General features: G+C 42.9%; 1 protein-coding gene across 3 annotated transcripts; it reads right to left on the bottom strand.

Annotated features, from left to right (window-relative positions):
* Window positions 1-10112: 10112 nt before the first annotated feature.
* LOC114560387 (E3 ubiquitin-protein ligase TRIM21-like) lies at window positions 10113-23655 on the bottom strand. 3 transcript variants are annotated; one of them, XM_028585726.1, is made up of 4 exons: window positions 23573-23655; window positions 23396-23477; window positions 17184-17353; window positions 10113-12084 (listed from the first exon to the last, which is right to left on the bottom strand). In XM_028585726.1, exon 4 carries the CDS (start codon window positions 12073-12075, stop codon window positions 10435-10437), a length of 1641 nt encoding a protein of 546 aa, XP_028441527.1. In that variant the 5' UTR covers window positions 12076-12084; window positions 17184-17353; window positions 23396-23477; window positions 23573-23655; the 3' UTR covers window positions 10113-10434. The 3 variants fall into 3 exon arrangements, with proteins under 3 accessions (XP_028441527.1, XP_028441524.1, XP_028441528.1); XM_028585723.1 differs by lacking the exons at window positions 17184-17353; window positions 23396-23477; window positions 23573-23655 and adding an exon at window positions 13550-14704; XM_028585727.1 differs by lacking the exons at window positions 17184-17353; window positions 23396-23477; window positions 23573-23655 and adding an exon at window positions 13550-13560 and having other exon boundaries at window positions 10113-12077.
* Between the last annotated feature and the right edge of the window lie 390 nt (window positions 23656-24045).

The following is a 24045-nucleotide window of genomic DNA, read 5'->3' as shown; positions in this document are numbered from 1 at the left end:
CCCTTGAGTTGAAGGCTCTGTTGGCGGCCAATGGCGTCAGCACCATCTGCGGGGAAAACTCTGTCCGGGTGGAGGCCAAGAAAGACCTGCTGGGGATTGGTACACCGGTCCGGTCTGCAGATGTCACGCTGGGAGCATGTCCTGCCACAGGGGAAGACTATCAGGTCCGCTGATTGGCAGAGAAGCTTTCACTCAAAGCTTTCCTGGGTCAAAATGGGCGGGCCCGGACCTAAAATGCCCAATGGCAGCGCCGCGGGTGGTGGCAGGGCGTTCTGAACTCTGTGGGGGACTCACTTGATTCCTCTGCCTGTTCCACCATTAAAAAAAGCGGCGCAGCTTATCCTGGTAATTTCTCTGCGTGAGAAATACAGGGTGTGGCGTGTGAGAGTGTGAACAGGTTGAAATGCGTGTGTCTCACGCCCAATGCGTGAGACTTGTGAGCCTTGCTGAAACAATTGTTAATACCTTGCCAACACAGCTTCAACTAGTGGTAATCCCCCACCCTGAGATATAATTTGAAGACGAAAGAAAGTTTAATAGGCAAAGCCACTTTTCTTCATGCAGGTTTTATATTATTATGTTAGAGGTTCAAAAACCCCAATGAAGAAGCAAGGTAGAGATGGAGTGACCCTGCCCGGAGGAAGCCCGGGGCCCCCGTCTGGAGCCAGGCCCAGACGGCGGGCTCGTCGGCGAGCGCCTGGTGGCCGGGTTTGCCACGGAGCCCGGCCGGGCACAGCCCGAACAAGCTACGTGGCTCCCATCTCTCCAGCCCATGGGCCCACCACCTGTGGGAGGAACCGTTGGGGTCGGGTGCGATGCCACATGGGTGGCAGTGAAGGTCAGGGGCCTCGACGGACCAGACCCGGGCGGCAGACGCTGGCTCTGGGGACGTGGAACGTCACCTCTGTGGGGGAAGGAGCCGGAACTGGTGCGGGAGGTGGAGCGCTACGGTTAGATCTGGTGGGGCTTACCTCACGCACAGTCTCGGTTCTGGAACCATACTCCTGGATAGGGGTTGGACTCTTTTCTTCTCCGGAGTTGCCCAGGGTGTGAGGCGCCGGGCGGGTGTGGGGATACTCACAAGCCCCGGCTGGCGCCCGCTGTGTTGGAGTTTACCCGGTGGACGAGAGGGTCGCCTCCCACGCCTGCGGGTTGTGGGGGAAAACTCTGACTGTTGTTTGTGCATATGCACCAAACAGGAGTTCGGAGTATTCGGCCTTCTTGGAGACCTTGACTGGAGTCCTGCATGGGGCTCCAGTGGGGGACTCCATTGTTATGCTGGGGGACTTCAACGCACACGTGGGCAATGATGGAGACACCTGAGAGGCGTGATTGGGAGGAACGGCCTCCCTGATCTAAACCAGAGTGGTTGTTTGTTGTTGGACTTCTGTGCTAGTCATGGATTGTCTATGAACACCATGTTCGAACATAGGGATGCTCATAAGTGTACCTGGTACCAGAGCACCCTAGGCCGAAGGTCAATGATCGATTTCATAATTGTTTCATCTGATCTGAGGCCGTATGTTTTGGACACTCGGGTGAAGAGAGGGGCAGAGCTGTCAACCGATCACCATCTGGTGGTGAGTTGGGTCAGGGGGGTGGGGAAGACTCTGGACAGACCTGGTAAGCCCAAGCGTGTAGTGCGGGTAAATTGGGAACGTCTGGAGGAGGCCCTGTCCGACAGACTTTCAACTCACACCTCCGGCGGAGAGCTTTTCGTGCATCCCTGTGGAGGCTGGGGGCATTGAACCCGAGTGGACAATGTTCAAAGTTTCCATTGCTGAAGCCGGCGAGGAGCTGTGGTCTTAGGATCTTAGGTGCCTCAAGGGGCGGTAACCCACGAACACCGTGGTGGACACCAGTGGTCAGGAAGCCGTCCGACTGAAGAAGGAGTCCTTCCGGGATATGTTATCTCGGAGGACTCCGGAGGCAGTTGCAGGGTACCGAAAGGGCCGAAGGGCTGCAGCCTCTGCCGTGAAAGAGGCAAAGCAGCGGGTGTGGGAGAAGTTTGGAGAAGACATGGAGAAGGACTTTCGGTCGGCACCAAAGTGTTTCTGGAAAACTGTTCGCCACCTCAGGAGGGGGGGGAACCATCCAAGCTGTGTACAGTAAGGATGGGACACTGTTGACCTCCACTGAGGAGGTAATAGGGCGGTGGAGGGAGCACTTTGAGGAACTCCTGAATCCGACTAATACGCCCTCTATGTTAGAGGCAGAGCTGGAGGATAACGGGGGATTGTCGTCGATTTCCCAGGCGGAAGTCACTGATGTAGTCAAACAACTACACAGTGGCAAAGCCCCGGGGATTGATGAGATCCGTCCAGAAATGCTCAAGGCTCTGGGTGTGGAGGGGTTGTCCTGGTTGACACGCCTCTTCAACATTGCGTGGAAGTCTGGGGACGGTGCCAAAGGAGTGGCAGACTGGGGTGGTGGTTCCTCTTTTAAAAAGGGGGACCAGAGGGTGTGTGCCAATTATAGGGGTATCACACTTCTCAGCCTCCCTGGTAAAGTCTACTCCAAGGTGCTGGAAAGGAGGGTTCGGCCGATAGTCGAACCTCGGGTTGAGGAGGAACAATGCGGATTCCGTCCTGGTCGTGGAACAACGGACCAGCTCTTCACTCGCAAGGATCCTGGAGGGAGCCTGGGAGTATGCCCAACCGGTCTACATGTGTTTTGTGGATTTGGAGAAGGCGTATGACCGGGTCCCCGGGAGATACTGTGGGAGGTGCTGCGGGAGTATGGGGTGAGGGGTCTCTACTCAGGGCCATCCAATCTCTGTATGACCAAAGTGAGAGCTGTGTCCGGGTTCTCGGTAGTAAGTCGGACTCGTTTCAGGTGAGGGTTGGCCTCCGCCAGGGCTGCGCTTTGTCACCAATCCTGTTTGTAATATTTATGGACAGGATATCGAGGCGTGGTCGGGGGGGGGGGGGGGGTTGCAGTTTGGTGGGCTGGGGATCTCATCGCTGCTCTTTGCAGATGATGTGGTCCTGATGGCATCATCGGCCTGGACCTTCAGCACTCACTGGATCGGTTCGCAACCGAGTGTCAAGCGGTTGGGATGAGGATCAGCACCTCTAAATCGGAGGCCATGGTTCTCAGCAGGAAACCGATGGAATGCCTTCTCCAGGTAGGGAATGAGTCCTTACCCCAAGTGAAGGAGTTCAAGTACCTTGGGGTTTTGTTCGCGAGTGAGGGGACAATGGGGCGGGAGATTGGTCGGAGAATCGCGCAGCGGGTGCGGTATTGCATTCAATCTATCGCACCGTTGTGTGAAAAGAGAGCTGAGCCAGAAGGCAAAGCTCTCGATCTACCGGTCAGTTTTCGTTCCTACCCTCACCTATGGTCATGAAGGCTGGGTCATGACCGAAAAGAACGAGATCCAGGGTACAAGCGGCGAAATGGGTTTCCTCAGGAGGGTGGCTGGCGTCTCCCTTAGAGATAGGGTGAGAAGCTCAGTCATCCGTGAGGAGCTCGGAGAGCCGCTGCTCCTTTGCGTCGAAAGGAGCCAGTTGAGGTGGTTCGGGCATCTGGTAAGGATGCCCCTGGGCGCCTCCCTAGGGAGGTGTTCAGGCACGTCCAGCTGGGAGGAGGCCTCGGGAAGACCCAGGACTAGGTGGAGGGATTATATCTCCAACCTGGCCTGGGAACCTCGGGATCCCCAGTCGGAGCTGGTTAATGTTGCTCGGGAAAGGGAAGTTTGGGGTCCCCTGCTGGAGCTGCTCCCCCCGCGACCCGACACCGGATAAGCGGACGAAGATGGATGGATGGATGGTTTTATATTACAAGTAACCGTTATTCCCATTTACTTTCTGCAGTCTGACTTCAGTTCACCACCTCACCATCTGCGTCGCAAATTCCTATTTTGTCTCCAAAATGTGCGTACGCGTGGGTCAGAGTTTGTGTGGAGGACCGCACATTTTCCCGTTTTTTGTTTTTTATAAATCACAACCTTTTGCGTGGGAAGTGGCGTACGCACGTTTTCAGCCCCGTTTTGTGCGTACGCCACGTTTATTAATGAGACCCCTCGTCACTTTTGACATTGGCTGATGGGAAGACAACACAAGGGTTAACTCTAGCATATTCTGCTAAGCAAAGGAGGAATAAGTACTTGGATATTCTACTGATTGAAAGTAGCAACACCATAGTGTAGACATGCTGTTGAGTAAAAGTCCTGCATTCAAAATTAGTGATGTGCGATACCACTTAATTCCTATTCGATCCGATACCAAGTAATACCCGGGCTGGTATTGCCCAAACCGATACCAATACCAATACTTTTTACAATTTTTATTTGTTTGATGTGACAACTAGTTTAAAGTAAAGTAAAAACGTAGGCTGTAGGCTTACCAATTCCAAATTATAGCTGCATAATGACAAGACAATAAACTACTCTCATATTATTTATTTATAAAGAAAATCTCAGAACAAACTGCTTTCTGTTAGCTTGTTGTAAGAATGCTGGGATTCTGGGGAACTCTTGAACATTGAAAAACTAAAGCCTTAACAACGTGAATAACTTTCCCAGTCAGTGATAACGCGACTATCACGCTATCTCCCTGTACCTGGATAACTTCTGCCGCTGCTGCCAAATGACTCACTGATTGAAGTGTCTTGCCCTAGCACCTTGCGTCTTCTCGCCCTGGACTTCCTCCTCAGACTGATACTATATTTATATCATCGTATTCACTCTTATGACTCACCTGTTTAGCGAGGTTTGTAGTGTTACCGCTGTATTTCACTGTCTTTCCACACACTCCTGTGCATTCTGCAGCCTTCTTCGTAGCCGGAAACTAAAGAAGGGCTGCTGCAGCGGCCGGCTCCGTCACAAAGCCGCAGTGCACACTCAACTGACCGGCGGAAGGAGAAGTAGTTCCTTCCCCTAACCGGATATAATTAGACTTTTCTGGTGACAACAAGTTACTTATGATAACATAAAAACTCACTCCAAATTACTGAGTTTAAATATCGATCTTTTTATATGAGAATCGATACTAGAGCAGGAGACGTCGGGATCGTAAATATCGCTACTTTAGTATTGATCCGCACATCACTATTCAAAATGTTACTTGAGTAAAAGTACACGTGTTCATATCAAATTCGACTTAAAGAACCAACAAATTAAAGTAGTACTAATGCAGAGAGTAACACTTCATAATATTTATCATGATGTATTAGTTGATATTTTGTAAGTAACTGCAAGTAACAGATGTTGTCAAATGTATAGTGGAGTAAAACTATTTGCCTCTGAAATACCCAACTATTTGACTTGAGTATTTCCAAATTATACTGCTTTTGTACTTTTTTTGTTTGTAATTGTACATTACTTGAACACATGTACTTTAGTTATATAGCACCTCTGTTTTATTGTTTTAACGCTCATGGCTTTTAGAAAACAGATGTGTTTTTAGATTTTCTTTTTCATAATTTTTATGAAGTCCCGTGAGATTCCCCCCAGACTCGGAGGAAAGTCTCGACTTCTCCATCCCGCTCATGACTGGTGGGTGCTTTGTTCAGTCTTCATAAATGACTTCCTTACAGTGTGTCCTGGTGATTTATATCCACGTCACAGATCTTTCAATCAAACTTTTGTGATCCTGAAGTGCATCGGCATTAGTTTCAAAATCAGCAGTAGATGTATGAAGTATTCAAATGATTTACTTGAGTAAAAGCAATACCACAGTATAAAATATAAGTGTGTAATGGTGTTGGGTCACAGAGTGCGAATTTTGACTGCTTGGAATAGTTTTGGTGATTTTAATTTATAAAATATAATCCATTGTCATAGATTATCACATTTTGTTTGTAAAATCCTAATTTGAAAAGTGTATGTATGTCTTCTAAATTTTAGTGAAGTGTAAAGTACAAAATAAAGTGGAAAGAAATTGTACTTTGGTAGTTTAACTATCAAAGTACAATTTTGAGGTCCATCTCCTTAGCCCTGAACACTGTTTTTTTTTTTTTTTTTTTTTTGCCTCTCAGATGATTGGCAGTCACCTCGTCCATCTGCTCAGTTCCTGCTGGGAGACATGATGAAGTTTGAAGTTTCAGTCAAACAGTTTCATCACATCCCTCTCAGAGTGGCGGTGGACCGCTGCGTGGCCACCGTGTTTCCATCCGTCGACACCGTCCCTCGATACTCCTTCCTGGGAAACAGCGGGTCGGTTTACTGTACTGGTATTTTATTTTTTTTATAATGCGCCTTCACTCAAAAAAACTTACTTTAAATCTATCATCTCTGTCTCTATGTTGCATTAGTCGTCTTGTCTGCCTATCCTCTGTGTTGCATTCAGGTGCCTGTTTGACAGTCAGCTGACGGGCTCCAGCTCTCGGTTCCTGTCTCGGTCTCAGGATGTCAAACTGCAGTTTGAAGTGGAGGCATTCAGGTTCCACCAGGAAGAAAGCGGCATTATCTCACACACACACACACACACACACACACACACACACACACACACACACACACACACACACCTCTTCCGATCTTCTTCTGCTTGATTGGAAGTATTGTTAACTGGTTTCCAGACATCTGTTGGGTTTCTAGGATGACAAACTCGAATTAACTCTTTCTTTGTGTCTCTTCAGATCTATATCCCCTGCACTGTGAAAGCCACAGAGGTGTCAAAAGTATTCACATTCATTACTCAAGTAGAAGTATAGATACTAGGGTTTGAAAAGACTTTTGTAGAAGTTGAAGTATCAACTCAAGCTTTTTACTTAAGTAAAAGTGTAAAAGTACTGGTTTCAAAACTACTTAAAGTATAAAAATAAAAGTAATGTAAGGAAGAGATCTTCAACAGGGGGTCCTCAGAGTCATTGCAGGGGGGCCTCCAAATTATTGTACATTTTTGGGTCTTTAAAAAAAACAAAAATAAAATGCCTTAACATAATTCCAACATATTATTAGCAAATATAAACTCCCACTGATGATAGGCTTACTGGCCTATAGGTAAGGTAGTCACTAAGATATCAGCCCACAGATACAGTTAATCCTAGATTTACTGTGCCACATATGTAACATTAAAATATGATTTATAAAATCATGCTAACAATTAATATTTGAATAGCTTATGAAAAAAGGTATGTAAGAAGGCTTTAGGTTACCCTAACAGTTATTGTAGGCCCAGTTTAATATGCAACTTAATTTCATACAATATGTAGTAGGGGGTCCCTGCTACATCTCACTTTAAGTTAAAGGGTCCTTGGCTTAAAAAACGTTCAAGACCCCTGATGTAAGGGGGGGAAATGCCATTAAGGACAACAGCTTAACTCTAAAACGCGGGGACAAAATCATATGACTATAATAATGTTATATTAAAATCATACCTGCAAACTCAGAAGGGCTGAAAAAGGTGACACGTAGGCTACATCTCTTCTGTGTTTTTCAGACAACGGCAGCTACAGTCTGGTGTCAGACTCCTCTCCAGTGAAATATAGACACACTTTTACACCGTTTAGCTCTCAGCATTTTATCATGTTTACTCCATCTTCTAGCTAACGCTAGGCTAACCTGCTTCCAACTGTAGTGTTGACTAGCGTCCCGTGCGGCGATGTTCAGTTCCCTCTATCGTCCGTTTTCGGAGCATCGCGCAGGCACCTAAGGCACCGAAATCCGTGTTGCTATTCGGTCCGGTAGATAACAGTCGTTAAGGCACCGGTGGCGTATTAGCACCGGGTCTGTGGTGTTATGGATCGCGTACAAACCAATAGGGTGTCGGAATAACTATGTTTATACTTATCATCCAACCACAATCAAATTCACTCTCTCCGGATGGAGCGATTTGGATAGGTTTTTTTGTGTGTGTGTTTTTTTGAACGATGACTGACAAGCTGGAATGAAAACAAGCCGAACTGAAATATGAGTAACGAGGCTATTTTTAAAATGTAGGGAGTAGAAAGTACAGATAATTGCGTGAAAATGTAAGGAGTAGAAGTAAAAAGTATGCTGTAAAATAATTACTCCAGTAAAGTATAGATACCCAAAATTTCTACTTAAGTAAGGTAACGAAGTATTTGTACTTCGTTACTTGACACCTCTGGAAAGCCACAGTGGCTACTGCAGCTGTTGATGCAACCAACAAGGCCTGTTCATTCTCCAAGGGGTAAGACACTGCAACCCCCATCGTCATTTCTGCTGCATACACTACAAATGCCAACAATGTCGGCGTGTTGTGTTTTTAATTCTGAAATACCAATTGCAAAGTGAAAGCAACATTTTTACCTTGATTTTGGGACAGTTTTATATTCCAAGTTAATTTTAGATCATTCATGGTGAATGCAGAACCATTTATTGATATGAAATCTGTGATGGATAGAAATCAGCAAGTTTAGGGAATATCAATCAGTTACACTAACTGAGGGATAAACATTTCCTGATAAAGATTAGATCAATTGCTAGAGGCAGAGCTTTTGATTGACAGTTGGACGGAGGCCAGTGGCAGCGATCAAACCTGTTCCTGCGGTGATACAGACTGTGGGGCAGGAAGCCAGAGTCCCCTGACTGGAACAGGTGAGGGTGTCGGAGACCAAAACCAGCTGGATGAGTTGTTCCACTCCAACTGTGTTTAGCACAAAGACAACACATGCTACACAGCCATCCTGAATCTACTGTTCTTTTTTACAAAATGCTGAATCTACTGTTCTTTTTTACAAAATGCCACAATACTTTAAGAAAAGTTAAAGTCTTTACTAGTGTCTGTGTATAGTTTAGTTATTATATTTTTAATATATTGTGTTGCCTGTTGTACTTGAATAGATATAGAATTTGCACTGACCCTATCTTGCACTATGATACCATTGCACCAATGCTCTTTTAAACATGTTACAACCAAACTTTACTGTAAGGGCACACTATTAATATCTTTTTGTGTTTTTGTAGTAGGTGTGCATGGATGTCATATATCTGTGTGACTATGTGTATGTATGTTGCGTATAAGCTATTGGACACCTTCATTTCCTTTGGGATAAATAAAGTATCTCTATGTATGTACCAAAAGCATTAAATAATAGCCTGAACTCTAACGGCAAATATTAAAGGTTTCATTTAGGTTTACATGTGAGTATACCTGGCACAATTACTTTTTAGTATTTTACGCTCATTCAATTTATCCTTTTAACAACTTAATCAAGTTAATTTTAATGGTGTTTTGAATGAATACTATATCTGACTGTTCACAAGTTAGCCATTAAATTATTATCAATGGCTTCTCTGCCAATTTTGAAAGGAAACTTCAACCGACTTTGTAGCTTTGCGGTATGGGTAAAATGTGCAGATGGAATGATGTTTGGCTGCTGTCCATGTTGCGTGTCATCTGGACTTTTGCCAGCAAATGAGCGGCGAGTGAAAGCGTATAAGTAATATGTAAAGGATGGCTGTATATATTTAGGGAGTTTACCTCTTTAAAACAAACTTTAACCAAATACAAATAATCCATTCAAAATCCCGTAATTTATCATAATCTCTCAGAATGTTTGGCTAAACCCTTAAAACAGTCCTTTTGTTAGGATACAAATGTAAATAGGTGAAGCTGTTGCATATATAAATAAGAGTGATGTGTTTTCTTGTTGCAGCTGCTCAGTGGCATCATTAAACAGCGGTTGGACCAATCGCAGTGAGGGAGAAAACTCTACAGTGAAAAAATTACTTAAATACAATTACTGAGATTAAAATCGTATACTTTCAGACATAGTTTGTGTGGTTTGTTTTTGCGGTTATCAGAAGAAAACAAGTTGAAAGTACAACTTGAGTTTCCAAATTGCTGATGATGGAGGGAGTCCAATGATTTTTATGAAAGCTCTGATGTTTGACTGGCGTTAAAAAATACAGAAATCTCTGAAACTCATGATAACTCTGCAGCGATACAACTGTCTTTTCGCTTTATTTCTATTCCGTATGACCTAAATGTGGCATAACCTGTTAGCAGGCTCAAAAGAGCTCAGGGGCTCCCAGCTTCATGACTTGATTTCACAACATGTCAAATGATCAAGAATGAGAAACGTTCTGATTGGTTTATAGATTTGTATTTTGTAATCAACAGTTCAATCATGAACCTTAACAACATTAAACAAAATATAAAGAACAATCCAAGAAATCCAGTGGAAAGCATTTGCTTTCCACTCTCACTTGATTCATATAATTTCCGTTTATATCGAAATATGAATTCAAATTAAATACTTTAGCCCTCCTTTATTTGTCCTTTTTGATTTAAAATCTTAAGCTAAAACCGTAAAACACCTTATTTTGAATAGCGCTTAAATAAGTGCTGCATAACTTTACCCAGTAATTTGTGCCAGTATGAAACACTACTTGTATACAATGATCTAGACAATTTTAAGTTTTGAATTTGGCACCCAGACATCAAGGAATGTGAAAATACTTATTTCTAAATACATAGTTTTTTGATGATTCAACAGTCTGGAAGGCAGGTAATGGTTGTTCTACTCAGTGTGATTGACAGGAGAGATGATCAGAGGGGCAGAGTTTTTACCACCATAGTTAACACCGGGACCGAAGAATGGGTAGAGTTTCTCAGTAAACAAGCAGCCAGTAAAGGAGTAGATGAGAGATGCAGCATCAACGTCATAAAAGGAGACCAGACCTTCCTCATAATCCACAAACACCCCCACCTTCTCAGGACGAGACTTCAGAGAGAGACAGACTCTAGGGTCGGCAAGGGCTTTGTACTCCTTTCCATTCCTCAACCATATTGTCCAGAGACCATTCAGAGGAGTCGCAGTTATTTGTCCCTTCCGGTTGATCGACTCTCTGACCACTCCTAAATCCCAGGCAGTCTTCCCTTTAACCTGAACCTCGTAATAAAATCTTCCTGAAGAGAAACTCTGCTTTGCTAAGACACTAGCACAACAATCAAATATATCTGGATTGTTTGAAGGACTCTTCCTTACATCACCACGTTTGACTTGCTTTCCAGCATCAGACAGGATGAGTTCAGGATTTGCTGTATTGGGATCGAGTGTCACATCCACTGCAAACTGCTGGACCCTCTTCAGCCCGACCTCAGCGAGCAGCTTCTTCATCTGTTCACTGAGCGTCTGGTCCAGCTGATTGACAGCTCTGACCACAGTCCCCTCATATGAAGGTGGACCGACGCTGACTTGTGTCCAGTCCTTAGTGGGTGGAGCAGCGTTCAGGGACGTGAAGCTCTGGAGGACGTGGAAGTGGTCTTCAGACTGTGAGAGCTGCTCCACCTCAGTGCTTCTCTTCTTCAGCTCAGAGATTTCCTGTTCCAGCTCCTTGATGAAGCCTTCAGCCTGTTTCTCCATCTTTCTCTGCTTCTCTTTGATCGTGTCGATGAGCTCGGCCTGGCTTCTCTCAACAGACTCCTTCAGAGCGGTGAAGACCTGAACACCATCTGCTATCTCTCTGTCTGCATCTTCCTCACTGAGCTCCACTGAGTGTTTGATCTCCTGAATCTTCAGTTGTCTCTTCTGGATCATCTGCTGGATTTCAGCCCTCAGCTCGGCCTTCTTTCGTTCATATCCTTCTTTCAGAACAACATCATGCGTCTTGTTGTCTAAAACAGTGCAGAGCATGCAGACACACGTCTGGTCGGTCTTACAGAACAGCTCCAGCAGTTTATCGTGCTTCGTACACATCCTGCCTTCCAGGTTCTCCACAGGGTCGATCAGCTGATGTCTTTTCAGGCCTGATCTTGTCAGATGAGGCTCCAGGTGAGTCTCACAGTAGGAGTCCAGACACACCAGGCAGGACTTCAGGGCCATCAGTTTGGTTCCAGTGCAGACGTCACAGGGAACTTCTCCTGGTTTGGACACTTGTTGCTCTGAGCTGCTGCTGCTGCTGCTGGCTTTCTGCTGAGCTGACTGTCTGAACTGAGCAGCCATCTCAGAGATGAAAGTATTGACCTGCAGCTCAGGTCTGGTTCTGAAAACCTTATTACAGTTGGGACACTGAAACGGGACATTAATATTCCAGTGTTGAGTGATGCAGGTTTTACAGAAGTTGTGTCCACATGGTATGGTGACTGGATCAGTGAACACATCCAGACAGATGGAGCACAGAAACTGATCTTCAGTCAGCAGACAGCTGGCAGCAGACATATCTAGACACTGAGGACAGAAAATGTGAAAAAAACAAAAGTGTAACTACACATCTTTTGATTATTGGTTTCATAAAATCAAACTTTGATTAGCGAAATATAATTAGAGTCATCCTGATTTTTGTTATATTATATGAATTTGCTGGTAAAGGAGAGCTCAGATGTGCAGTTCAGTTGTCACATTTCTATGATGATTCCCAAGCTTCGCAAAAGGTGATTACATGGAGATCTTCATTACGAAACAATGACTTTGGCTGCGTGCAGAACACGTATGCAAAGAAAGAGGAGATGTAATAAGACAAAACAAAGATTAAAAACATGAGAGAGAAAGGCATAGCTTTTAAAAAAATGTCCTTAAGTACTATGTAGAGGTACTTAATCGAGTATTTCCATTGTCTGCTACTTTATATTTCTACTTAACTAAACATTCAAAGTGACATACTGTACTTTATACTCCACTACATTAATACTGTTAGATAGTAGTTACTTTTCAGATTAATAATACAATATAGAATCAAAAAATTGTGATGTAGGTTATTGGTAAAGATATCAATAATCTTTTTTTTGGGGGGGGGGAGCAGTATATTAAATAATTAAAGGGGGGGTCTGTTATCCCTGGCAGATTCCCTACTGAAGCTTCCTCACAACACAGTCAGCAAACGGAATCACGGATCATACACGTATCAATGAATTGTTCAAACGTAGCTTGTTGATCGTCTGGTCCTTGCTAGTTCAATTTTGACTTTTACTTGTAACCTACAACTTGTAAAGTATTTCTACACTGAGGTATTGCTACTTTTACTACTTGTAAGTTAATGCAACCAAACTCACACTTCAGAATCACAATCCGAAAAAGTTTTATTGCCAAGTACGTTTTTTACACATACAAGGAATTTGTCTTGGTGTTGTTGGTGCATGTCACACGTTCTCTAAATATAAGAAGGATCAGAAGAGTACAAACAATATAAGTATACATATATACACACACAGTATGCAATAACTAAAAAATTTAAATAATAATATAAATAAAACAAGTTAAAAGGAACGGTAGAGCAGAGTAAGTACAGTAGCATGTAGAGCCAGAGGGTTGTTGCAGCCTGAAGTGATTTTAATTGGTAGTCAAGTTCAAGATGAAAACAAAAACAAACTCATCATCCACTAGATACCAAACATTGTGTTCAATTAAAACTTAATTGCTCCGTTTTCCTTTGTGACATTAACATATCAGATTCTGGTTTGAAATAAACTTTGACCAAATATTTAGTGAGTGCATTGTGTCTCTGTGGGGCAGTTGTAATGGGAAAAATTACATTAAAGCATAATTCCTTATATTTTTACGTTTTATTTCTACTTTAATTCCTTCACAAATGCTGAAAGAGTCTATCTCATTTTCCACATGTAGATTTTGATTCTATCTTTGTGAGACATCAAGTCTGGAACATAATAAAAGGAAACTTCCACGACAGTGTACTCACCAGTGTTTGGCAGAGATCCAGCTGTTGATAAAAAGCGGCTGATCAGTTGAATATTTCTTTAGAGAGAAACAGAGAGACTTGTCTCAACTGCAACTATGCTGTATGTACATTCAGTTCAGGAAATGTGACATTGCAGCTCTCATCTTTCAGTGTTGCTCCACCTCTCAGTAGCCCGTCGCCAAGGGGAACAGGTGGAGGAATTATTCAAATAATTAACTGAAGTAGAGATACTAATATCACACTGTGAAAAGACTCTACTACAAGTACAAGTACTGCATTCAAAACCTTACTAAAGCAAAAGTATTTAAGTATTATCAGCAAAACGTATTTAAAGTAAAAGTATTCATTGTGCAGTAAAATGTTCCCTATTAGTGTTTTCCTTTTCTATCGGATGTTTGAGTAAATATTCATGCTGCATTATTGTTCATGCAGATTTTTACTGCTGTTAAAGATTGTGTTCATTTTAGTCTATAGAAATGGTGTTCCACTTCCGGGATTGCTCCAGTGCAGCAGGAAATTCCGCCGGATGCACGTATTTTCCGTTTCCTTCCCCTTTCTTTGTGTTGGAATTTTAAATTCGGTGGATTTGTGACGACTATGGTCGTCACAGCTCCTCAGATCTCTGCAGGGTAAATTGAGACAGCTAGCTAGACTATCTGTCCAATCTGAGTTTTCTCTCGCATGACTATTTTACAGTGGCTCTGTGCGGATCGACGATGGCGGTGACGATTGTGATTGGTTTAAAGAAATACCAATAAACCAGAGCACGTTTTCCTCCCATCCCCGAATGCTGTGTGGACTAGCCAGACCCTCCTCCAGAGCGCTTAGGGGAGGGTCTGGCATGTTCATTTTAACTCCATTATCTATTATCTACAGCAAAGCATCATATTTTATGAGATCATCATATGTTAGCGTCGCTGTCCTGTGGGAACCACATATCTCTAAAAAGTTATAAAAGTTTTCATGGTGTCAGAAAAACAGCCCTGTTTTCAGCTTTATGACGATGCTTTTACCAGCTGATCCAAGAGGCTTTTTGAAGACTTTATTTGGCTTAAGAAGGAAGATAATTTTCTCAACACGTAAAGGAACACTTCATCCTTCAGTTTATCATAAAGATTCAACATCAACACATCTGGAGATACGTGGTTTTCACTGGACAGGAAGGGGGAAAACAGCTGTCATCTGAAAAGTAACTAAAGCGGTCAGACAAATGTAGTGGAATACTTAGCTCTGAGATGTAGGGAAGTTAATGTATAATAGAATGGAGAAACCCATGTAAAGTACAAGTACTTACTTCCACTTCCTTCTCTCACTATGTTGCACCCGCAGCGTAAAGCCCGACGCAAGTGTCTTTTCTAGTTTAAGACCGACGCAATTGTCAGTTTCCCGTCCAGCACCCACGCCGTTTAAATAGCAAATGCACCTGCGCCCATCTTTGCGCCCATGGGGCGTGCTGGTCTTACAGGGAGGTGTGTTCAGGTGCATTCTGGGCGTGCTGGTCTGACAGGGAGGTGTGTTCAGGTGCATTCTGGGTGTGCTGGTCTGACAGGGAGGTGTGTTCAGGTCCATTCTGGGTGTGCTGGTCTGACAGGGAGGTGTGTTCAGGTGCATTCTGGGTGTGCTGGTCTGACAGGGAGGTGTGTTCAGGTTCATTCTGGGCGTATTGCTATCTTGAGGCAGTGGGAAGTGATCGCACCATTGACCAACAAAAACCTGGTCTAAAGTCAATAACGCAGCATTTCATTGTTATTTTAACAGCGCAACAGAAAAATGCGCCTAGGCTCGTGCACAGCGCGAGCACACTATGCTTGTTACACACACAGGGACGCACAGCAGCACACACACATGCAGAAGATTACAAATAAAAATATTACGGTGAAAATCCGCCATCATAACAGCAATGCCACAAACGCGCCTGGCTTTTAAAGGGAATGGGAGATGATCTCTGATTGGTTGATTGCAATGTTACGCCTAAAACACACCTCTGATTAATGAAGACAATAAGTACAACCCTTTTGAACCATGCGCCCGGCGCACGGACCCCTTTTCCCAACTTCAAACTATCAAAAGTGGATTTGGACACGCCCTAGATGCACCTGTGCAGAAAAAAATATTTTCGGACACGTATGCAAAGAAAGAGGAGATGTAATAAGACAAATCAAAGATTAAAAACATGAGAGAGAAAGGCATAGCTTTTAAAAAAATGTCCTTAAGTACTATGTATCCATCCATCTTCGTCCGCTTATCCGGTGTCGGGTCGCGGGGGGAGCAGCTCCAGCAGGGGACCCCAAACTTCCCTTTCCCGAGCAACATTAACCAGCTCCGACTGGGGATCCCGAGGTTCCCAGGCCAGGTTGGAGATATAATCCCTCCACCTAGTCCTGGGTCTTCCCCGAGGCCTCCTCCCAGCTGGACGTGCCTGGAACACCTCCCTAGGGAGGCGCCCAGGGGGCATCCTTACCAGTTGCCCGAACCACCTCAACTGGCTCCTTTCGACGCGAAGGAGCAGCGGCTCTACTCCAAGCTCCTCACGGATGACTGAGCTTCTCACCCTATCTCTGAGGGAGACGCCAGCCACCCTCCTGAGGAAACCCATTTCGGCCGCTTGTACCCTGGATCTCGTTCTTTCGGTCATGACCCAGCCTTCATGACCATAGGTGAGGGTAGGAACGAAAACTGACCGGTAGATCGAGAGCTTCGCCTTCTGGCTCAGCTCTCTTTTCGTCACCATAGATTAGATAGATTGAATGTAATACCGCACCCGCTGCGCCGATTCTCCGACCAATCTCCCGCTCCATTGTCCCCTCACTCGCGAACAAAACCCCAAGGTACTTGAACTCCTTCACTTGGGGTAAGGACTCATTCCCTACCTGCTACTAGGATGTTTCGTGAATTACTCTATATATTCATTTTTTTTAGCTTTGGGATGTTCAGTGAATATGGCCCCTGTACTTCATTAATGTACTGTGACCTTTGACCATCTGTTTGAATGTCTGGTAGGGCTGGGTACTGAACGGCGATACTTTTATGGTATCGGAAAAAAGGCAGACAGCGTTTGCTGCGATATGATATTAATGGCGAGCCGAAAGCGGTCGCGGTGCTGTTGAGGTTACACTTCCTCTTACAAGCAGCCACAACGGTGGTTTCTCTGCCCTGATGACTGACTGACAGGCTGAGCTTGCAAGGCAAGGCACTTTTATTAATGTTACTCTGAGTGAGCAGTTTTACCAGAATTTTTAAATTTTGATAACTGTTTTGATTCACAATTAAGGTGGAAAATAAAAGCTTTGTGTTTAATGTATTTTTGTTGATGCTGAAATGCATTTTAAAACATACGGTATCGAAAAAAGTATCATTAGGTAACCGGCATCGAAACTGAGGTATCGAAATTGGCACCGGATCGAAAGATTCTGAACGATACCCAGCCCTACTGTCTGGTCCTCTCTTCATGCTGGGCTGAGTTTACGTTGCTGGGTCGGTCGGTGCTGTGCTGGGACAGCTGCTCTGCCACTTGGCCCATCGTCCATTTAAGATGACATCACCTGAGTGGACACAGCTGGAGAGGCTGTCATCATGCATCATAGACAGGGCCGAGCAAAGGGCTCATCATTTGTTTTCTATAAATAACCCTGACCTACACCCTCTTCCTCCTTCTCGCCATCGAAACGCCTTGTTCCCTCGCCGCGGCCTGAGCGTCAGAGGCAGCAGCATCCATCACGGGCCGGAGAGGAGCTTCCTGACAAATTCATCCGTCTCTGCTCTCCACCTCTCGAGGGAGGAGAGGACGACTGCTGGCTGTGTGACCTGAAACCGAGAGGTCACAGGGTCAAACTTAAAAAACGGAAAAAAAAAGTCTTGAAAACACAACACAACTCAGGGATGAAACTCTGTGTTTCTGTCACAGGGATGGTTCGACTGTGTCTTTATTCATTCATTTATTACATTAAAACTATTAAATGACATCAGGAACTCATGTCACGAAGGAGCTGAATCCAGAAACAGGTGCAATAGGAAAACTTTTACTGCGCAATGAATGTTTTAACTTACAGTACATTTTGCTGAGAGAACCTACTTTTACTCAAGTGAGATTTTAAATGACTGTCACGTTTTACTAAAACAGACCGGCAAACGGGCTGAATGTCAAGAGTTTTATTTGTCTCATTGAAGAGAGAAAATTACATTTCTAACAATGTAGAGACATACAGAGTCCCCCTGAGAGTCGGATCTTAAATTAATCTCATTCAGAGAAAATCCAGTTTTAATCATCTGCTGCAGACGCCACAACATTATTCATCAACAACAGGTTTAAAATAAAAAAAAAGATCCTCCAGCTGGTTTTGTGCTGCATTTAATGTGTCCCCGGGGCCAGATTTGACAGTAGGCTAAACTGGTTTGCATTACAGAAAAAATTTATTACATGTACAAGTAAGACAAAACTGAAATGAATCCAGCAGACAGAGTGGACTTTGTATAATACCTACAAAGAGGTTTTCAACTGGTGTGCAGGTAAATCTGGAACATGATTCGCTGTTGTTTTTCCAGTTTAAATTCAGCTGAAGGTTAAAACGGTTCAAGTTAAACTCCTATAACAAATGACTGAAATCTGAATCAGAAAACAGCTCTTCGGTGAAACTCTAAACAGAGACCGACAGCGGTGAGTGCAGCAGCAGCGCCCCCTGCTGTCTCTGAATGAAATCCCACCAGAACCCCTGGAACTGTCTTTCCAATAGTGGAAACATCCTGGAAAGTGTAAAAAAATAAAAATAAAACAATAAAAACTAACCTGAAATATCCTTATAACGTTATCACAAAAAAGTTTTAGAAAGGATTGAAATGACAATGATTTTGTTTTAATAAAAAAGGGGAAGGAAAATGAATGGTATTTGTTAGTTAATAGTCCAGAAGTTTTACTAGTTTTTTCATCAGCAAATTGGAACTCTTCACTTGCCATGAACCTACATCATTTATAAATACAAATTAATTTCCATTGCTTCCACCTCCATTACTTGGTGAAAAAAAGTAACTGTGCAGTTTTACTATAAAAAGTATAGGTAGGTATAAGTGTTTTTCACATTTTGACAACTGTGTATGTAACCTCAAACATCTTACCTGGACATATAGTGAATCTGTGAAACTGCCACAGTTTTTGAGTTAAGGGGCCGTGTTCATTTCACAGAACTGTGTGAGACCGGCAGCCTGTAGGCTACTACGAAGCAAGATCAACATGCTGGATTTCTTCAGTTACCCGGCTTCACCTAACCTAACAACCGGGGTCCTGCATAACCTGTGTCACGACGCTGGTTATCAACTAGTGACACAGTGATGGTAACGGTGGATCAGTTGTTACCGGCTACAATCATTGTGGTAACTTATTTAACTCTGAATCTGTGGCAGTTTCACAGATTCGCCGAATATTCTGTGACGGGCCCACGGATGCGATGCATGTAGGTCAATGACATCATCATCAGTGGTCTACGCACAGATTCCCTGATCACAGCACGTTTATTTCTGTACAGAGAAGCTGTATACAGCTTTGCTGTTATTGGTATTTTTAGCCCAATAACCGCTGTTTTAATCAACATTTATTCACCAGATCTTATCATGGTTTAATTGTATTTCTTTTAATGTTATTATATCGGTCTATTCTGGCCATGGAAGCTGCTTTGTTGTTTTGATATTTTTTAAACTATAATACTACAGCATATATGTAGATATTATCATAGTATGCATTTCTTTACTTTAATAATATTATTTTGGTCTTATTACTGGTGAAATATTACAGTAGGCTGTAAGACAGAACACGATATGATCAGAGTTGGGCGCATACAAAGCCGATTTCCCACAATGCAATGCCGGCATTCATTTCAGAGAATCATACAACAATCAGCAGGTCTTTAACGCCAGCATCGCTTCAATATACATATATATAATCAGTGGTTTTGTCATCAGCAACAACACGTTGCTCAGTTTTGTTCCAGTAAGTTATGCACCATAATATTGTTTAAAAAAATCCGCGTGTATATATCTATGGTCCTGGTAGGCTTAAATTGACTTAACAACGCCACCTGCTGTTGTGGAGTGCGAATTACAGGACATTTGTTAGAAAATTTACCTGCATTTGTGTGTGGATCTGAGGGCATTTGTGTGTGGATCAGCAAAGCGGAAAGTTAGTGCCAAAAGTCACGTGAAAGTTTTTTGTACTCGTAGAATTTGTTTTTTACTTGTAGGATTTTTTTTTGTACTTGAAGGATTTTTTTTTTCCCGTACTTGTAGAATTTGTTTTGTACTTGAAGGATTTTTTTTTTTTCTTGAAAGATTTTAGTTTGTACTTGCAGGATATTTTTTGTCATTGAAGAAATACGTTTTTGTATGTGTAAAACATACTGTATTTGTTTGATAGGTAGGTTTCTTATTTGCAGAACAAAATGCATTAGTTTGTGAATGATGTTTTGTATTTGCAAACCACACTGAGTTTGTTTGTGAATCGTTGGGCGTGAGTAAAACACGTTTTGTGTGTGTGTGAGGTTTTGGCATGATTCTAACTCCATAAAAGTAGTGCAACTTAAAACGGTTCAAATTAAACTCCTACAAGAAATGACTGAAATCTGAATCAGAAAACAGCTCTTCAGTGAAACTCTAAACGGAGACAGACAGCGGTGAGTGCAGCAGCAGCGCCCCCTGCTGTCTCTAACTAACCTGAAATATTCCTACAACGTTATCACAAACACGTTTTAGAAAGGATTGAAATGACAAGGATTTTGTTTTATTAAAAAAGTGGAAGGAAAATGAATGGGATTTGTTAAGAAAATGATTTGTTAAGTCAAATTATTAAGCATCATTGAAACCAACCACTTTGCTACGGTTTCCATGGTGAACGAGGTGTTTCCTCAGTCTTCACCAATCGTCCATGAACCTGTCATTCTGGGTCAAAATTGAAACATGCGGTTTTTCAAAACTTTTTCTGACATTTGTGTCGCTTTTTCTATGCCTTTGGCGCTTTTTTTTAAACGTTTTTGTCCCTCTTTTATGCGCTTTTTTTTATTCATGGTAAATAAAACTAATTTAAATGACATTATACCTCATTTTTTAGTTTAAAAAAAAAGCAGATATTATGAATTATTTCGACTAATAGAATAGTTAAGGTCAGAGGATGTTGAGTGAATCGCAGACTGGTGTATGTCAAAGTTTGGTCAGGATGCTGTTTTGAAACAATTTAAACATTGTTTTTCAAAATATATGAAATTAAATAAAATCAACCAAAATTCAGTGGATGTAATCATTAATTTTACCTGCGAAGAACATTATTTTGGGGCAATTAGGTTGTAAGAAACCCATATTTCTGATACAAAACACTTTGAAAACGGGTCAATTTGGACCCAAGGACAACACAAGGGTTAAACGTATGCGTGTGCGTTCAACCTGGGTTCAATGCACACCTGTTCCAGTTTTTTTTTTTTTTTATTTTAAAAAGGGGTTGTTACGTTTTGTCGGGGCGGCCTGAATGTGGCCCTGGTGTCATGTTCCGCTTGCTTCTTAAGTTACCGAACAAACCGACTCTTTTTCACCGTAGTTTTATGTTTTTTTGTATGTAGCCTAAATGCTTTTATTTGGCAGGTTTCCATTTCCTGCGTCTTGGTTATCAGCGTTGGGTAATTATCATGTTTTTTATGGATGACATAATTGCAACAAAGAAAAGCAATAAAGCAAAGAATAGCCTATATAATCATGTTATTTATTAAGGGGACTCAAACAGTTATGAAGCCTCATTTTGGCCTAAGCTTTAGCTGAATGTGACTTTATCCTTTAAAAGTAAAACTAAGTTCTGTAGCCCACTTCTGTACTAGTTTGGTAGATTTTATGGATCTTTACTTGAGCATTACAATGTTTTGCTACTTCATACTTCCCATAGTTTACATTTTAGAGGGTAATATATATAACTTTGTACTGCACCACATTAACCTGACAGCTATTTCTTTTCATGTTAAGATTTTACGGTAACCCTAAACAATTACACGATAAACTTGTCAGAAAGAATCCACTGTTTATTAAATTAAAGCAGTTGTTCTCAAGCTCTTTGGCTTTTAGGTCTTTGTAGCTGTTGCTAGGGGGGAGAGGGGGGGGACGTGGGGACGTTGAGGCATACAGTCAAGGGAGAAGCCCATAGAGTCCATGAAAACATTGGAAAAATATTTATATATATATATATATATATTTCAGCAACGTTTTGATGGATTTGAAATACTTTGGTATGTCTGCAAGATTCGGAATGATTCAGATTTCTCTCGGCACAGCTACCAGACAGGTTGTTCACGTCACATCTACGTCGTCAAGCTCAGTTTGAGGCTGCGCAGTACCAGCCATCATCAGAAAAGTGCTTCTACTTCACTGCATGGATGTATTAAAGGAATACGCCACCGTTTAGTTTTTTTTTTTTTTTTTGGCTCATCTTTTACTCACAACATGCTAATCGGCAACATAGGATTCCATTCACTACGCTAAGCTAACTAGCGGCGGCGCTGCCGGTGTTGCACCCATAGACAGCATATAATGGACCAATGGTCTATTGCTTCCGTTGCTCTGGACGGAGACCAGTGAAGGCTATCAGAAGCACTTTTCCGGTGATCTCTTGCTTTACTGCGCAGCCTCCAACTGAGAGAATGTGACGTGAGCAACGTGTCTGAAAGTTGGAAGTCTTCTGGTAGCTGTGCCAAGAGAAATCTCAATCATTCCCAATCTTACAGAGACGGAGAGTGTAGGTATATGTAAGGAGATAACATAAGCACAGGCTAATTGTTGCTAACTAACATGCTAGTTAACATTAGTAATTAAACCTAAACAGCTAATGTAAGTGGAAACTGCCTGCAAGCTTCTCCTGTTCTATACGGTAATTCCTCTACTATGTGACACAATTGTTAGCCTATTTTTACAAAAACGTCTGCTACGGAGCCATAACGTGAGGTACAAGGTAATGGAGCCTTTTATACATTGTCGTGTTTCTTTAGAAATAAACAATGGACAAATAGAGTCTTTAAACACTTCAGATGTAAAGTCAAAATGAATGGGAGTCAATGGGATGCTAACGGGAGGTGATGGCTTGGTAGCATCAAAATGGCTCCATAGGAGGTTTGAGTTCTGAAGCGAAGCTTACCCCCTTGGTTGCACCGGACTAAAACAATGCATGCACAAAAGAATGCACCATAGAATCCACCTATCTACAGCTAGGGGAGACCGTGATAAGCCCTATTTCAACAGACGATGGCGTATTCCTTTAAGAGAACTTCACTGGTCTCTGTCGAAGTCTTTGGCGTCCATTTCTTCCACTGTCTATGCGCAGAACAGATTTCTGATGCTTTCAAGTCGTATGAAATGTTGGTATTATGACCATTTTACATAGGCTACACACAAACAACCAATCAGCAAGAGGGAAAATAGCAGACCCGTCGCCAGACCTCAGTCTAAGGGGGGCATATGAAATGCATGGGAGGGCACAATTATTATTAGCCTACAGTACATATATTTATAATAATCGTATACTCTATTCGCGCAGCACGTAATCATCACGTTAAACATAACCAACAGCAATACCACCAGGTAGCCTATTAATAGCCTACACCACATTACATAGAAGCAATGTTATGAATATCCATAAAACACTTGACTATACAACATATATTAGATGTAACACCAGAAGCATCTCTCAAATATTGCATTTTAAAGCAGTCAACAGTGGGATATGCGTTGTCATATCACACACACACACACACACGCACACACACACACACACACACACACACGCACACACACACACACACACACGCACACACACACACACACACACACACACACCCGGTACTTTGAGTGGAGGCAGCGCTGTCCAATCTCCAGTCCCTCCTGCCAGTTGAAGCTGCATGCTTATTTAAGCCCTTGCCTGTTTCAATTGCATTGAGGAAAATGATTTTGTTTTTAACCAGACATTTTGACTGGATATTTATATATAAGTTTGTCCGTGCAGAGGTCACTCACACCCACTGATTCAACAGGCAGTTGTGGCCCAAATGCTGCCCCAGTCGCGGTTGCACTTGACCTGCAGGTCCTGCCAGGCCCAGGCTCGGGCTCCACGGAGCTACCACCATCAGGCTCAGACTGTCGTCCGGGGGGCTCCTTCTCCAGCTACAACATCAGGGGGCGTCGGGGTCCTGTCCAGTTTGGCAGAGGAGACGGTTGGTGGGCTTTTCAACCACTTACGGATACACATGACGAACTGAAGCGAGCCGGCGAAAACGAAAACTCATCAAGCTTTCAAAAATGCGCGGTAACTGTTGAGCGGCTACACTGACGTCGGCTACGTCATGTACGTAGCCTAACGTTCTTTTTAGTTAGGCCGTGATAGGCTGTTGCAGTGTACATTCCCATCAATCAAACTAATTCACACCATTGTTTCTTTATATTTTTTATGTTTTAATGATAAATAATGCAACATTAATGCAACACAAAAT

Source organism: Perca flavescens, chromosome 8 (genome assembly GCF_004354835.1).
Source record: "Perca flavescens isolate YP-PL-M2 chromosome 8, PFLA_1.0, whole genome shotgun sequence".
NCBI lineage: Eukaryota > Metazoa > Chordata > Actinopteri > Perciformes > Percidae > Perca > Perca flavescens.
This window is presented reverse-complemented; position numbering and strand designations above follow the sequence as displayed.